This window comes from Corapipo altera, unplaced genomic scaffold (genome assembly GCF_003945725.1).
Source record: "Corapipo altera isolate COAL_440 unplaced genomic scaffold, ASM394572v1 57, whole genome shotgun sequence".
Classification (NCBI taxonomy): domain Eukaryota; kingdom Metazoa; phylum Chordata; class Aves; order Passeriformes; family Pipridae; genus Corapipo; species Corapipo altera.
In genome coordinates, this window is record NW_020884905.1 from 6,768,287 (window position 1) to 6,784,982 (window position 16,696).

A 16,696-nucleotide genomic window follows, 5' to 3' on the forward strand; every position below is an offset into this window, starting at 1 on the left:
TTCTTGGCTGTGAGGGTGGTGAGGCCCTGGCACAGGTTGCCCAGAGAAGCTGTGGCTGCTCCGTCCCTGGGACTGTCCAAGGCCAGGTTGGACAGGGCTTGGAGCAACCTGGGATAGTGGAAGGTGTCCCTGCCCATGGCAAGAGGTGGAACTGGATGAGCTTTGAGGTCCCTTCCAACCCAAACCAGTATGAAATGAGGTGGTTTGGGGTGTGAATACGTTCACCTCAGTTTTCTCAGGATATCATCACTGCAGATAATGAAGGCTATTTTCTGTTTGTGTGATGATACACAAACTGCCTTCCTGCCTCAGCTCCAGCCTTCTTTCCTCTCCTGCTCATAAGCTGGGTTGTCCCAGACCACAGTCTGAGGCAGCCTGGAATCAGCTGGTGAGTGAACATCACCCAGCTCGCATTCCATGTCAGCTCTCAATCTGAGAAACAAAGCAAAAAGACACCCCAGAAAGTCCAATTTCTACTTAGCTTAGGAAAGCCAAATGTTCCCCCCAAGAAGGATATATGCAGTCAGTCTTGTAACAAAAACCTGCAGCACCTTGTGCTTCTTTGGTGGCTCTTCAGCAGAGTCACCTGGGAGGACGTGGGAGGGGACACTTTGTCCCACCCAGCCCCTCTAAGCATTCCCTGCCCGAACACTGCAATTTGCAGGAGAAGTTGTTCTACAGCCAAATTTACATCTCTTTTTCCTGACAAAAGTAACACCATCAATGACATCTTCTTCCCATAGGAAAATCTGAACAGCTCCAGGGTTATTCTATCACCTGATTTTGAACATAAGTAGCACATGGAAGTGGAAGAAGGAAGACATCAAGGAAATTCACAGCATATTTTAATTTAAGTTGTTTCAATCATTCTCATAACTAACAGCTATTAGAAAGCTATTATTTACCATTTTCAAAGCTTCATTTTCAATACTGCATTAAAAAATCCAGAGGAGAAAAGCTTTAAAGCACATTTCTGACCTAATTAAAATAAATCTAAAGCAAATCATGTTTTTAAGATGGGCTGTTGGGTTGGAAGAGAAGAATGAACTGTGCATCCCAAGAGCAGCACCAGGAACCACTCCCTGTGACCTCAAACCATCAGAAGAAACACTGATCTCTGAGAGAACAGGGAGAACATTTCTGAGGGAGCCCATGGCTGCTCTCACACACAATTACTGACTCCAGAAACCCCAACAGATTTCCCAACAACAGACCTTGACCCACAGGAGAGCCCTGTCTGTGCCACACACAGTCCGTGCACAGCCAGACAGCAGCAGAACCAACCCAACAGCACCAGGGAGACTCCCCAGGAATCCAGATTGAAATTCCCAAAGGCAAATCAAAGGCAAATCAAAGGAGCAATTTGGTTTTCCATGTCCTCTTCCAGTCTTTGCAACATCCAATTCCAAGTTCCTTCTTTAAGCCTCAAGGCTTATGCAAACTGCAAGAAGAAGGGAAAGGAGAGATAATTATGTTCTGCCCCTCATCAACCACACACTTTTCTTCTTCTTTTCATAAATAAGACACATTTTGGCATTAAATTAATTTCATGCCCTGTGCTGGCAAACAGAAATATGTGTAGTTACTGATGATAACTTTTCCTATCATTAAAAAAAAAACAAACAAAAAAACCCTGAAAAACAAACAAACAAAAACATTAAAAACCAACCCTACACACACAAAAAAATCCACTGTCTGAAATCCAGACCTGTGGGAGAGAAGCATCAGGAGTGGAATGAAACAGCAGTACTCAAATTGGGCTTACTGTTTGAGAGAAGCTCTTAAAGCTCCTTAATATATTTCAACCCTGCCAGGAAAAATCTGAAGCACACACTGAGCCTTTCTAGGCCTGTGTGAGAGTCTCCCTGAGCCTGACTTTAGCAGGGATATTCCCGTGACTCCAACATCTGTTGTACCTGAATCCATATCGGTTGAGACTGTGATTGACCGGGACACAAACCTTGTACAGGGAATCCTGACAGGGAGAGCTTTAAATCCAAGGTCTGCTTAGGAGTGGCTTAAAAAGGTAAGAATTCCCAGGAGTCAGCCAGTGAGAGAGGGAATGATTCTTAGGGGGTAAGAACCCACTCACCGCAGCCTTCAGGGCCTGGTCCAGGTCAGCCAGTAAATCCTCCTCATCCTCCAAACCCACAGAGAGACGAATCAACGTATCAGTGATGCCAAGAGCTTCCCTCTCCTCCTGGGGCACTGAGGCATGGGTCATGATGGCCCTGCAGGGACAAACACCAGCCTGTTTCCTAAGAACTTTGGACTTTCCTCAGTAAAGCCCAAACCAGCTGGTTTTCTGCCAGCACCCCCAAAATTTCATGAGGTTTTACACCTTTTCTGTGCCACTTGCTGCTGAACCCACAGATGGAAAGAGCTCGTGGCAGTGTCTGTAAATGATGTGAAGTCAGGGACTTTAGACTTTCAGGAAAGTACTTCTAAGCTACAAATTATAAATAAGAAGTGGATACTTCAAAATCTGGAGCTAAAAAAGGAGAAAATCCCATTCCTCTTCCTTCCAGAGTTTTTTAGGGTTTTTTTTGCTCTAAAAGCTCTGCTCTGCATGTGAAGAAGCAGCTGCAGTGAACAACCTCCAGTATAAAATCTCCTATTCTCTATTAACTTCTGGTTTCTTCTTGTCAAACTGTACCAGATTACACTGAAGGGTTTACTCTCTGCAGGTTTGGATAATATGGGCAAGAAGGTATTTTCCCCTGTGCTCCACCAACCAACTCACAATTTCTTCCAGCTGCTGGAGTGGTTTAAGATTTGCTATTACTCTAATGAATACCTGAAATGCTTTAGCACACAAAAAGCCATAAATTCCCATGTATCTTTTTGAAAAGCAAATTGGTTTTGGTAAAAGAATCTAATTCCATATAAATCCTCTTTTTAGCCTTTTAACCTTAACAGGAGCAGCCAAATGTTACTAAAATTCCCACAAAAAATGTCCTGACAGGGAAAACAAGGCAGTTGGGTGAACGTACTGACCACGCCCTCTTGTGTGAGCAAGGAGCATGGCACAGCTCTTCCCTCCATCCCATCTGCTCCACAATTCCAACACACACGGATTTCTTGGATTGTTTTCAGAGCAACAAATTCCTAAATTCCAGTTTTCCAGTCAAAATTCCTCCATCACTGCACTCTCACATTCACAGAATTCACTCATTCCTGGAGTCTCTGCTAGGTTTGTGCTACACAGCACACCATTCTTTCCATTACATGGAAAACAGCTTGGCCTCAGGGACTGGAAATATCTGTGCTGTCCCCCACTAATATTTTGGGGGACTCTGCAGCCTTTTTAGACTTTGAAGATAGAAGAATGACTTACGGGTGCTCTGCCAGGCTCTCGTAGCCCCCCAGACTCTCAGCCAGGGTAAACACCTATGGGAAAGATGGAACACAAATTAACAAGGGTGAAAGGGAAGTGTGAAAGAAAGAAGTTAACAAGTTTCCATGGATGCATGGAAAGAGATGTCAAAGAATCATGGAATATCCTGAGCTGGAAGGGACCCACAAGAATCATGAGTCCAACTCCTGGCCCTGCAGACACCCCAACAATCCCACCCTGACCCTGAGAGCATTGTCCATATGCTCCTTGAGCTCTGGCAGCCTTGGAGCAATGACCACTTCAAGGACATTATGGAAAAAGAATGTTTAGGGGGCTTTTTCCCTAAGTTTTTATATAATAAGTTTTATTTTATAAATGGTATTAGTGTAATTCAGGAATAAAGTGTACATTTAGCAAGTAAGAGCTACTAAGATTTAAAACAGACCCCATCCTTGGAAGTGTCCAAGGCCAGGATGGATAGGACTTGGAGCAGTCTGGTATAGTGGAAGGTGTCCCTGCCCATGGCAGGGGGTAGTAGAAGATGGGCTTTAAGTTCCCTTCCAACCCAAAGCAGTGTGGGATTCTATGATTCTTTGGAATGACTTTACTTTTGGACAAGCCTAGTGACAAACTGATGGTCACCCAAGTCAAAGGGCTTGGATAACTGTCAGGAACTACTTCTCCTGGGACACATTCCCTGATATTTCTTGTCAAAGCTGGCAGATCTCCTGCGCCAGGATTCAGTCCTTTCTCTCAGGTCAAAGGATATTTTGCGGGCCAACCATATTGTTAGTAAATTCATTTTCAGTGGGTGACATCAGCTGGCAAGTGAGACAGGGGGCAGAAGGAAGTTCTAATTCACCTCCGCCAGTTCTTACTGATTGGTTTTTCCAAGAACAAAACAGCAAATCCAGTAGAGCAGGATGCAAATTAACCAGAGATCACGACTAGAAACACATCAAAGGGCACAGGCAGAATGAACACAAGGCAAAACAGCAAAAACCTGTTGTTTGGGTCAAATAAACAACCAACCATTCTCCAAACTGAGGGACTCCCTCTCAGCTTCATGATTCAGGTGTCTCCTCAATGTTTCATTCTCCTGATGAGCACTTTGAAATATTCCAGCAGTGTTACACCAGCCACAGCTTCTCTGCTTCCAACTCCTGCAGGTATTTTGGCAAAAGGCCCTTTGTCAGCAGCATTTCCTGGGCTAACCTGGACACACCTCACCTTGCTGTGCAAACAAACCCTTCCAAGGAGCTCAGGCATCTTTTGTTCCCTCTCATTAGCCTCACATTTACAAATTATCTATTATTTAGAGATGGTCACACCCAAAAGCTTTGAGGAGCTTTGCAAGTACAGACAGACTCTCCCCTCACCAAGAAAAGCCACTTCCACCATCCCCCTCAGCAGGACAGTCTCGGGTCCCTCTGAGGTGGTGTTTTATTGCCATTTACCTTTAGGCTCTTGAGGAAGGCAGTAGCATGTTTGAGGTTCCCCTTGATGTAGAAGGTGATCATGCCAGGACAGCCCGTGCACTGGCGCTTCATCAGCTCATGCTGAGGGTGGGAAGGCAGCCCTGGAATTTGGGGAGTCACTTGGAGTGAATGACCCTCCCTTAGACGTGGAGCAGCTTCCCCCTCAGCCTCTGCCAAGGTGGACACCCACCTCAAGTCACCCCTGGAATCTGGGGAGTCACCGAGGAAATTGCCCTCAAGCAGAGGTGGAGCAGCTCCCCCTCAGCCCACTCCAAGGTGGACACCTTGGAGCTCCAAGGCCACCACATGAAGGTGAGGATGACATGGAGCATCACGGCACCCAAATCCACCCTCTGGGACATTTCCTGCTCAGAGGTCCTGCCAACCCACCTGGGAAAAGGACCTTCTCCACCCGGGAATGTGACTCCAGGAACTGGGCAACAGCCAGGGCGTTGTGGAAGTGCTGCTTCATGCGGATGTGCAGCGTCTTCAGCCCCCGGTTGCACAGGTAACAGTCAAAGGCAGACGGGACGGCCCCGAGAGCTGGGGAAGGGAGACAAAATTCCTCAGAAAAAAGGGGCTGGTTTGGGTTTTAGTACAACTGATACAGTCCTAATCAACAACATTTCTAAAGTTAGAACGTGACAAGTGGGAAGATACCTGCTGCAATCTACCTTCCTCATCTCACACACGTGGGGAGCCAATTAATGAGGTGAATTAACAAGCTGAAGCCTCAGGGGTTCTATTTATTAGACATAATATACCTTTATTGTCTCTGCTGTAGGCAGAGAGCAGGCAGAACCCCATACAGAAATTTATTCCTGACAATTAAGAGGCAGTAAAATGCTCAAAATCAACATATACAAGAAAATTCTTATGTGTGAGTTTAAAAAATCTCTTTAACTGCAGGTGTGCACAAGGCAGAGAGACCCTGATGCTTCCAGGATGTGCCTCATCAGTTCTCTAGAAGCAATTAGGAAGTGGAGACCAGTGTAATTAATTTTATTAAGTTTATTTTATTAATTTAAACATTATTTTAATTGTATTAAAATTTATTAAAATAAAAATTTATTTTATTATTTCCAGTTCTGCCCTTTTGAGCTGCATCTCTAAGCAGAATTCTCACTTGTGTGCATCCCCATGCTCCCCAGCAGGAGCTGGTTTGTGACCAGGATTCATTTCCAGGTATTTCCTGTATTAGTACTCACAATTCTGCAGGAATTTGAGCCTCTCATAGAGATCATCCCGGTTCACTGAGACCAGCCCCATCACCACATCACTGTGCCCTACAAATGAAGACAAGAACAGGATCAGCCATTCCATCTGCTCCAGGGTTCTGCCTCAACCCCCCAGTTTCTCCATCCTGGTGTTACTAAAACCCCAGTTTTGCAAGGCCCTGGGTTGTTCCTGAAGCTCTAGCCTTTCTTCCTGTGCAGAAAGAAATCACAAGGCAGATTCGGGCTGTTTCTAAAGCTCTGCTCAGCACTGTCGCCTGCACTGGCACTTCCCAGGGCACCTCTGCCACCTGCCAGGACACTGCAGGAACCAGGAATGCCCTGGAGAGAAGCTCCAGGCTCCTGGCTCAGGGAGAGCAGCTCCCAACCCCCCTCCTCCTAAAGGCACCTGCTTTGTTGTAGCCAAATTAAAGCCAGCATGGCTTTATAATAATAATAATTCATGTTATCACAGAATCCCAGACTGGTTTGGGCTGGGAAGAACCTTAAACATCACATCCCACCCCCTGCCATGGGCAGGGACACCGTCCACTATACCAGACTGCTCCAAGTCCCATCCAACCTGACCTTCGACACTTCCAGGGATGAGGCAGCCACAGCTTCTCTGAGCAACCTGTGCCAGGGCCTCACCATCCTCACAGGGAAGGATTTCTTCCCAATACTCCATCCAACCTTGCCTTAAGTAGGTGTTGAACTCCCACACTCACCGTTCAAGTACTTGGTCGCAGAACTCATACAAATATCAGCCCCCAGGGACAGAGGACACTGAAACAAAATTAAATTCACAGATCTGATTAATGCCTGTGTGCAGCCAGGTTCACTTCCAGCTATCCAAAAAGGCTTACACAGCAAAAAATAAGTGGAGAAACTAAAGAAAAACCCACAAAACCTTAACACTTTAAACACAAAAACTTGAGAATGATGATTGAATGTGTGATAAAACCAAAAGCACAGGGAGACACTCTGGATTCAAGATAAGCACACTCAAATGTGATTTAACAGCACTGGCCCAATTCCCACTGGCTTCAGGGAGAGAAATGGTTCAATCTATCTAACATACAGTTCATATTTGGGAAAAAATAGTTCTATTGCTTAGCTGAGGCAAGAGAAACAATGGTATTTACTCTCTAAAGTGGATTTCCTTAGAAAATTAAGACTCAACACAGTCTGAAAAGCATAACAATTGCATTGTTTTCCAAGTACTGGTGATATTACACTGAAAGAACTGAAAACATGAGGAAAGGAGGTTTTCTTTGCCAGCTGTTTTTCCTCACCTCCCAGCTTTGTTCCCAGAAGCCTTTTGAAGGTGAGACAAAGCAAGGGGTTGATGGGCAAGAGGTCGTGAACAATGTAATTCTTTTAACTAATCACTGAGGGACTTGGCACATAATATAAACATATTCCAAAGAGCGAAGAGCATCAGTGTGTTAAAAGGTAACAAAGCAAGCAGGTCTAAAGACTGCTGAGCCAGATTGAACATGGACATCCATCCAAGGAACATGGATAACACTCACTCCCAATGCACAGCCAGAATCACCATGGAAAAATGCCTTTTACACTCAATATTGACACACAAATCTCTCTGAAATTCTCATTTGCTTAGCACCAGCAGGGGTCTGGAGGGGTTTAACAACACTACCTACTCCCCTCATCAAAATCAATCATTAGCACTGGCACCAGGCTGACCCAGACTCATTAACCAGCCCAGCTCACTTTGTGCCTTTCACACCCCCCTTTCTGAAGTAAATTGTGAATTCTGAACTGAATAACACATTGCAGGGGGGAATCACCAAGCTTCTGGAATGTCCCAGACCAACTGCAGCGCTGCTGGAGCTTAGCATTGACACTTTGTGCAGAGCTCCCTAAATTCAGGAAGATCTCAGTACCCTGAACAAAACCAGACACTTTGCCTTTGCACTCTGCTAGAAGGGTGACTTTGGACCTAAAACACAAGGGATTGGCTTGGCCTCCTGGGAAATTTATATGTATATTTCCAGTCCATATTGAGATCAACAAAACTTGGACGTGTATTATTCTGAAACACTTTCAGAACTTAAGAAAATCACTTCCTTTTATCAATATAGAAAAGTTATGTCAGTTGTTATAAACAAAGTTATAAACTTCTAAGCCACATACTCACCAAAATATTGAAGAAATATTGAATGTCTCAAAGGAAGATTGAACAAAGTTTGCTTGTTTTAACTTTTTCTTCCACTACTTTTTCTAGACTACCAAGTCGTTCAGAATGGCGCTTAAACAGCATATACAAAAGAATTGCTATAAAAAGGCCAAAGTCAGAAAACAGGACACTTTTTAACAAGCCTGCTGTGATTTTCATCAGAAAGAACCAAAATCCATGATTTTTGAATGACAGATACACCTCCACTGATGCAACCAGCAGAATTAACCTGCAGCTAGAAACAGAGCAGGTGATTTTACATGCAAAGATAAAACTACAGTTCCTTGGTGCTTCCCATTTTGAAAATGTCTCTTGAACTACACTGAGTAATGGGATAATGGTGAACACACCTGGAAATAGGGAGACATGAAGGTGTTGTCCACTGCTAGGAGAACATCCCCGTGTCTTTGTGCCACATCTGCACAGGCACGGATGTCGATGACCTTCATCATGGGGTTGGTGGGGGTCTCGATCCAAATCAGCTGCACAAATCCAACAGAAACCACCAGGTCAGAGATTTTCAGTGCTGCTGATGCCCCTTGGCTAAGTGAGAAGTGCTTTCAATGATAATTTATTGAGTCCCAGCTTCCCAGAGTGAAAACAAGGTTTCCCTGCTGGAGCAAAGGAAGGTTCCTTAGGAGAGGTGATTCCCCACAAACTCAACATGGGAAGCACAGCAAAGCTTTTGCAAATCCAGGTTCATCCCACCCAGAGAAGGCCTGACAGAGCCAGAAAAAAGTCATTATGCCCAAAGGTCTGAAACACTTCCCTGGAGGAAGGGATTATCCACTCCAGTGCCATGGAGCATCTCCAACTCTGAGCTCAGTGTTCCCTCTGCTCTTTTGTACTTTTTCCCTCCTCCTCTCTCTCTTCAGGGTGTTTTTTTGTTTTCTTAAAATGTTTTCCATGAGGCAGCACAAACATTACCACATGCCCTGGTGGGACCAGCAGTGCCCCAACCCCTGCAGCCCCTCAGATAGACACAGACCAAATTCAACACGAGTAAGAATAAAACTATTTAACAATATTCATTTCCCTCTCCCCTACCTTGGTCTGTGGTGTAATTGCAGCTTCCAGGCATTTTGGTTTTGTGCAGTCAACAAAAACTACCTTCAAACCAATTTCTGAGGCGATTCTCCTGAAGTATCTGTTTGTGCCTAAAAAAAATCCAAAATCACAAAATTAAACAACTTCCTTTGACTTCCCTTCACTGCTCTCCAGTCTTTTGTATCACCCAGGGAAAGTCAGGAGGGCACAGCTTTGTGCTGCATGTAAATGACAAATGAGTATTGTTTTTACTTCTAAAAACGTTTAAAGATTGTTGTAGTTTTAATTATCATGACAAAGTAATAATGGGAACATGGGATCAAAGTGATTTGTGAAGTATTTGATATCAACAGGGTTTTTTTGATCAGAAAATTAAACAGAGAAGCATCAAGGAGAAGACTCCAGTACTGTGTTTATTATCATTCCACTAAAAGTGATTCTTTCCTTCCTATCTGTCTTTGGAACCTTTCATTGAGAAGATTAAAAGAATCCAGCAGCAAACAGCTGATCAATAGATGTGCAACACACTACCTGGAAATACTGACTGGATTAAAAATCAATTTATTGGGTGTCTCTGCCAAGGTTATTCCACATGGACTCCCTTCTGTCCAACAGCAGTTTGCCATCAAAGCATGAAGGGATGGAATATGGAGATTGGCACAGCTCAGTGATTTGAGGGTTTAAGGAAACACTTTTTTAATAACAAAAGTATGAAAAAAAAATCAGGGGAAAAACAATAAAATTATCTTTGCAAAAGCCACCCCAGGTCAAGGCTTTAAGGAGCAGGTGAACAAGTTTTGCTTGAAAAATACCCCCCTGAGCCCTTTAGAAGTGAGGAACTGCCCATGTACTCTGGTTAAATGATTGACTGAGTTGTGGTGAGAGAGTTGTGAGCTAAAGGAGAAGAGATTCCTGCTGTCTCCAGCTGCAGTTGGAGAATACTATCTGGCATGACAGAACTTCAGTGTGAAAAGCAAACGTGTGTGTTTAGATTTGATGTGCACAAGCACAGAGAACTGACTGGCAAACACTCAGAGCTTTTAGGGGAAAGTAGATTTCCAGGTTTTCCAGCTACTGATTGGGAAACCTGCCTCTAACCTTCCCTTGATAACACAGCAGGTTGGATCTCTCTGTTTCAAGGCCTTGGAAACTCCAGCCCTGCTGACCAATGGAACAGAGGTCACACACCAAGGAACTGTCACATCATGTCTTACCAGCATGTTCCTCCTCAGGAATTCTGGGTGACCTAAACCTTCTGAAGGACTTGGCTGAGGTGGATATCTGCTTGGACTGGGAGTTGTTGATAAATACGATGCAAGATCAATACCTAAGAGTGGGCTGTGGCTTCTCTGAAGTGTTCAGAAAGCACGAGGACAAAGCTGTGCTTTGGGAGGAGGTGATGGAACAGTTGTCTGAAACAGTCCAGACAAAATGCTGGTTGATAAAGGGTCAAACCTAGGGAAAGAGGGTCTTGCTCTGCAAACAAACCTGTGCAGCACTAAGATGTTGCTATTTCCCCTCATGCAAACATGTATTTGTTGTTACATATTTTTAAACCTCCATGTTGTGCCAATGAAATGTTTCAGTGCTTGAATTTCTAACACCCAAATCAGACAGGAGTGATCTGTGTTCTCACAAGGTGAAAAGGCTTCGAAGAAAAGGGGAATTTCAGAGAGGTCAGTTCTATTTTATCCTTTGCACAGTGAAGATCAAAGCCCCCGTGGTGCTGTACATACCTCCATAGACATCATCCATGCAGATGATTGTGTCCCCTGTCTTCAACAGGTGACAGATGTTCAGAAGAGCTGCTAAGCCTGAAGAATAAGCTAAACCTGGAACAGAACAGAGTAAGTGGCAGACAAGCTGTATTTGATGTGATACAACCTGGTTAGAACTGCCTTCACCTCCCTCACTTTGTCTCTCAAAGGAACCTGTTCTGTCACTCTCACTCTCCCTCACTTGGTGAGCGGAGCCAGTTAAAGCAGCAGATTGATTTACACAGCTTGGGACCAGGATGGACACTGGTGCCAGACTGGGAACAGATTGGGACCAGGGGCTGCCTGCTCCCCCTTCCCACTGCATCCAGCGCTGCTGCACAGGGATGGATCAAGCTTAGCTCAGGCATCAAACACAGTGAGGAAGAACAATGGAAAGCCTAGGGATTGAGCTGGACTTTCCAACAATAACTGCTGGACTCTGACCCCATAAAGCAGCTTTTGCTGTGATAAGAACTGTGATCATGGAATCATGGCATGGTTTGGGTTGGAGGGGACTTAAAGCTCACCCCGTTCCACTCCCTGCCATGGGCAGGGACACCTCCCACTAGTCCAGGTTGCCCCAAGCCCTCTCCAAGCCATGAATTACTCACTGTATTTGGCTCCATCAAGGGCGGCCACAGCCTTCTCCAGGCAATCCCGAGTTGGGTTCCCAGACCGGCTGTACTCATATCCCTGGGGTAGGAGTGAGAGACAATGTAAGAGAGAGCACTGGGAAAGCTTTAGACAATACTACTTCCAGGTTCCTTCAAGAGCCCTCACTGGGGGCATCCAGCTCCTCCCAGAACAGCAGGAGGGTTTCCTGGCACAACAACTGGGCATCTACACCAGCAAAAGCTGTCTGGGGGCGCACTGGGGGTGCAGCCACATTCTCCTACTTTTTCCTAAACATCTATCTGTGGTCACTGTTGGAGAAAAGGTCTTGGGCTGACACAATCCACTCACTCTCAGATCCCAAAATGGGTCAGGTTGGAAGGGACCACAGTGAGACATTTGCTCCCACCTCCCTGCTCAAGCAGGGCCATCCCAGAGCACATGGCACAGGATTTGTGTCCAGAGTGCTCCTGAATATATCCAGGGAGGGAGACTCCACAACCTCTCTGGAGGGAATTATCAGGGAAAATTTTCCCATCTCCACTACACTCAGCCTGAGAGATGGCACAGGGCCAACTGTACCTGTCACTTCCTGAGAGCCCAAACATGTCCCTGGCAAGTTCCACAACTCACTGCTCCAGCTTTTATGGGAATTCTGGGAAGATTTAATGGGGAAAACCACTCCTGCATGCTGGATGCAGCAGTTACAGAGAACCTGCTGAGCACCCTGGGATTTGCATTCTTTGAGGATTCCTGTTTAATGACAACTTCCTCGTGCTCTGGAATCCTGAGGATTGCTCCCAATCCTCCGGCAAAGCTCCCGGCAGGAACACCAACAGCCGGTCATCAGGATTGTGAATACAGTAGCTGACTCCTTCTGAGGACCTCTCCAGCGCAGCTGCCTGCTCCCAGGCATTCCCAGCTGAATTCTGTGTGGAATCAGGGATCACAAGGCACATCCCTTCTGCCCAATCAGCCCAGTTCAGCCTGTGCCTTTGGAGCAGATCCTGGTTTAGGAGGGGCAGATTTGTGCCATGGCCCATCAGAAACTTTGGGATAGGTCAATGCAAACCTTCCCAGTAGTTCCTATGGGGCAGCCACAAAATCCTTATGAAATATTTCCTTCTCTTTGGAAGGAAAACTAAAGCAACCTCTCACACAACATGTGTGAAGGAGAACATGGATTCTGCCTGGGCCCTGCATCTGGAAAATGGGCAGGTAAAGCTTCCGAGAGTCCTGGCTCTGTGCAGCCCATGGAGCTGGGCAGCAGCATCCCTGTCCCTGCTCCCCTTCCTCCTCGTTTCACGTGGAAATCATTCCAAACTCTCTCAGTTCCCGGGAAAACACAATTACAGTCTGGGTCAGGCTGGAAGGGACCACAGTGGTTCACCTGGTCCCACCTCCCTGCTGCAGCAGTCATCCCAGAGCACATGGCACAGGATTGTGTCCACACAGGTCTAGAATACCTCCAGTGAGGGAGACTCCACACCCCCCCTGGGCGAAACCACCGCTTCCAGCGGGAAAAAGATGCTCTTTTTGTCCAGAAGCTGCCACGTGGGAAAACACTTCCATCGGGAGCTCCCTCCCCTTCCCAGGGGCAGCCGCTTCCCGGACCTCCCCACGCCGGGCCTTCGGGGTCCCCCCGGTGTGCCCACTAGCTCAGTGCCCCCGTGGGTGTCTCAGTACCCCCGAGGATGGCTCGGTACCCCCGCGGGTGCCTCGGTGCCCCGGGGGTGACCCGATGCCGCGGTGGCGGCCGCACTCACCGCGTGCTCGCCGGGCGCCCGCTGCTTGAAGGTGGTGGAGAGCGAGATGGGCGGCACCACGGCCCCGGAGCGCCACTGCTCGGGGTCCTGCCCGGCGTGGATGGCGCGGGTGGCGAAGTGAGGGAAGGGTGGCAGGAAGCCGCGCTCCATGGCCGCGTGTCCCGCGTGTCCCGTGTGATCCGCGTGTCCCGGGAACTGCCGGAGCCGCGGCGGCACCGCCGGGGGCACGGCGAGGGCGGGGCCTCGGCGCGGCCTCCCATTGGCTGCGGTGCCGGGGGGCGGGGCCAGACCTGCAGTGGCAGCGCCCGCCCGCCGGGGGGAGCTCGCGAGCCGGCATCGTCCCGATCCTGGGGGATCGTCCCGATCCACGGGCGCCTTCGCTGGGAACGGAAAAGGGGGCAGCGCTGCTGGATCACCTCAGCATCCGGGAAGAGGATCCCCTCAGTCCATACAAACATCTCCAAGGGGTGTCAGACTCTGTGCAGTGGTGCCCAGCAACAGGACAAGGAGCAATGGTCATAAACTAGAACACAAGAAGTTCCATCTCAACATGAGGAAGAATTTCTTTCCATGGAGGTGGCAGAGCACTGGAACAGCTGCCCAGGGAGCGTGTGGAATCTCCCTCTCTGGAGACATTCCAAACCCACCTGCTCCAGGTGACCCTGCCCTGACAGGGAAGGTTGAACTGGGTGATCTCCAGAGGTCCATTCCAACCCCAGCTATTCTGGGATTTTGTGAAATATCTTATTAATGTGTATAAATATCTAAAGGAAGGGTGTCAGAGGGTGGACCAGTCTCTGCTCCCGGGTGCCCAGCAATGGGACAAGAGGAACAGACAGGAACTGATGCCCAGGAAGTTCCACCTGAACATGAGGAAGAACTTCTTCCCTGTGCAGCAACCGAGCACTGGGACAGATTGCCCAGAGTGGAGTGGAGTCTCTTCACTGGAGATATTTCAGAACACTCAGGGCACAATCCTGTCCCATCTGGAATGATCCTGCTGGAGCAGGGAGGTGGGACCAGGTGAGCCACTGTGGTTCCTTCCAGCCTGACACATTCTGCATTCTGAGATTAAAAATTAATTCATTGTGTCTCCCTGCCAAGGTTATTCTACATGGATTGACATCCCCAGAACAGCAGTTTGTCTTCTGAAGGTAAAGGTCACACAGAGGTGGGTTCAGTGTGCTGAAGGACAAGTACAAAGGGGTTTTATATTATATTTTTTAAAGAAACATTTTCTTTACAACAAAAATACAAATAAAATATGAGCAAAACTGGATCTAAGCAGAGCAAAACCCCTGGGTGTGCACAGGGCAGTGTCTCAGCCTGAGCATGCAGCAGGAACCTGAGATTTAGGAGGGAGGAATTTCACCCTATGGTGACAAATCTGCTTCCTATGGGAAACAGATCCTATGGAAAATGTCTACACTAAGCTCAGGGGCGAAGCTTTGCTGTGGACCCACCGTCCTGCCGGGTCACAGCATTTCAGGTACCACCAAATCCCATAACAAGTCTGTCTCCTTTTTATAACAATTTCTATTATAAAATCCAGGACAGTCAAGCAGAGGCAAAAGGAAAATGGAATTATTTCCTTTGGCATACAAAATTCCTTCCTCCTTTTTTCCATTGGTCACCTCTGCATATTCCTAGAGGAGGCTGGGCCTGTCCCTTGGTGCTTTTGCTCCTTTCATGGACACAGATCTCGCCCAAATATCCCCAAACCTCCTGCTGAACCACTTCACTGAGCCAGGACAAAAAGAATTGTAGTCCCATGGATCAGTCCAAGTGAAAAGCTTGTGGTTTTTCCTGTGTAATAAGGACATATAAGAATTCCTGAAGTGCTTTGGGACAGCATGAACTGCAAGGAGAATCAACACTTCCACTTGATGTCTTGAAGTTCCTTATCTGCTTTTTCTTAAGTTTTATTTCCTTAAATCTTTCCAGGAGGAATGCACCCATGAGAGATCATTCTTCCATTATTTATTTCCTGCTGGAGGAATTCCTGCTGGAGCCACAGCCCAGGAACTGTAGGAAATGGAGTTCTGGCACGATTCCTACTACTTTTATCCCAATTGCCTTTGAGACAGAGAAATTTTCAGTCATTTAAGAAAATGGAGAATATAAACAATGCAAAGTTCTGTTGTTAAATGGTCAAAAAAACCGCAGTTCTCAAGAATTTTTAGGTCCATAATAATTACACAGTTGAGATTCACTACAAGCACCAGTTTTTCCCAGAGCCCTTCCCATGAGTAATGTCTTAGTTACATTTCCGTATTGAAAAAGGACTCCGTAATAAGCTGGTAAACAGTGACTTCATGCCTTCAGTAATTAAAAATGTAACATGAAGCTTCCAACATCAGCTAAAGCCTGAGCTAATCCATCTATTCCACAACCCAGCTGTGCTCCATGTGTGTTTCCAGCATAGCACCAGAGAACAGACAGAAGATATCAGACCTGCTGACAGTGACAACATCTCACATCCTCCTTGTAAATGGGTTTTAATTTTCCCTAAAAACAAGAAAAGACAGAAAATCTTGTTGAAAAGACCAATGGAATATAGAGCAAAAGCAACTTTGGGGTTTTGTTTTCCCTAGAATTATTTAAAATTCTGTATCAGGAGTGTATGAGAAGTGGCTGGGCTATCACAGAAACCATATTTCATAGTTCCTAAATCTCCCTATAACTCTTCTTGGACACTTAGGATGAGTGGAGAGGATGCCAAATGGGGAAAGACAGAGGTCACCCCGGCAAGCAGTTCTGTACCACAGCAGGTCTGATCAACCTGACAACCTGGAGGTAGTTTCCCCTGGAAGCATTAGTAAAATATCCAGTGTGCCTAGAATTTGACACATCATCAGTTTTTAAATTATTCATTCTACTATTGGTAACAGAAACTTGCAGAACTGGCACTGGAGCAGAAGCTGCTGTGAGAAATCAGGAAGCTCTGACCTGAACAGGTACTTTCTAAGCTGACAATGCACCTCAAAGGACTGACACCAGGATAGGGTGACTGTCCTCTCTTTCCCTTTCCCTGCACATGGTTTTGAGGAAGACAACTTGTCCAGGTCCCATCGTTCCCAGGGAACTTGTTTCACGGTCATGTATCACACTGGGGCTTTTCCTTCTATTCCCCTGTCCCTCAGGGAAGGATATAGGCACTAAAATGAGGGAAGTGGGTGAATATTGAAGGGTCTGGGTGATGTTTTGTTCAGAGGAGCATTGGTGGCCTATTGCTTTTCCACTGCTTGCAAGGGGATTCATGGAAGGAGAGCCCTCCATGACACA

At 46.6% G+C, this 16,696-nt stretch overlaps 1 protein-coding gene across 1 annotated transcript; it reads right to left on the reverse strand.

Moving 5' to 3' along the window:
• Nucleotides 1–827: 827 nt before the first annotated feature.
• On the reverse strand, nucleotides 828–13,638 carry CTH (cystathionine gamma-lyase). The gene is made up of 12 exons (XM_027651569.1): nucleotides 13,412–13,638; nucleotides 11,645–11,726; nucleotides 11,013–11,108; nucleotides 9,277–9,386; nucleotides 8,580–8,711; nucleotides 6,758–6,815; nucleotides 6,024–6,101; nucleotides 5,206–5,358; nucleotides 4,795–4,916; nucleotides 3,338–3,390; nucleotides 2,093–2,231; nucleotides 828–1,441 (listed from the first exon to the last, which is right to left on the reverse strand). Exons 1-12 carry the CDS (start codon nucleotides 13,559–13,561, stop codon nucleotides 1,433–1,435), a joined length of 1,182 nt encoding a protein of 393 aa, XP_027507370.1. The 5' UTR covers nucleotides 13,562–13,638; the 3' UTR covers nucleotides 828–1,432.
• Nucleotides 13,639–16,696: the final 3,058 nt, after the last annotated feature.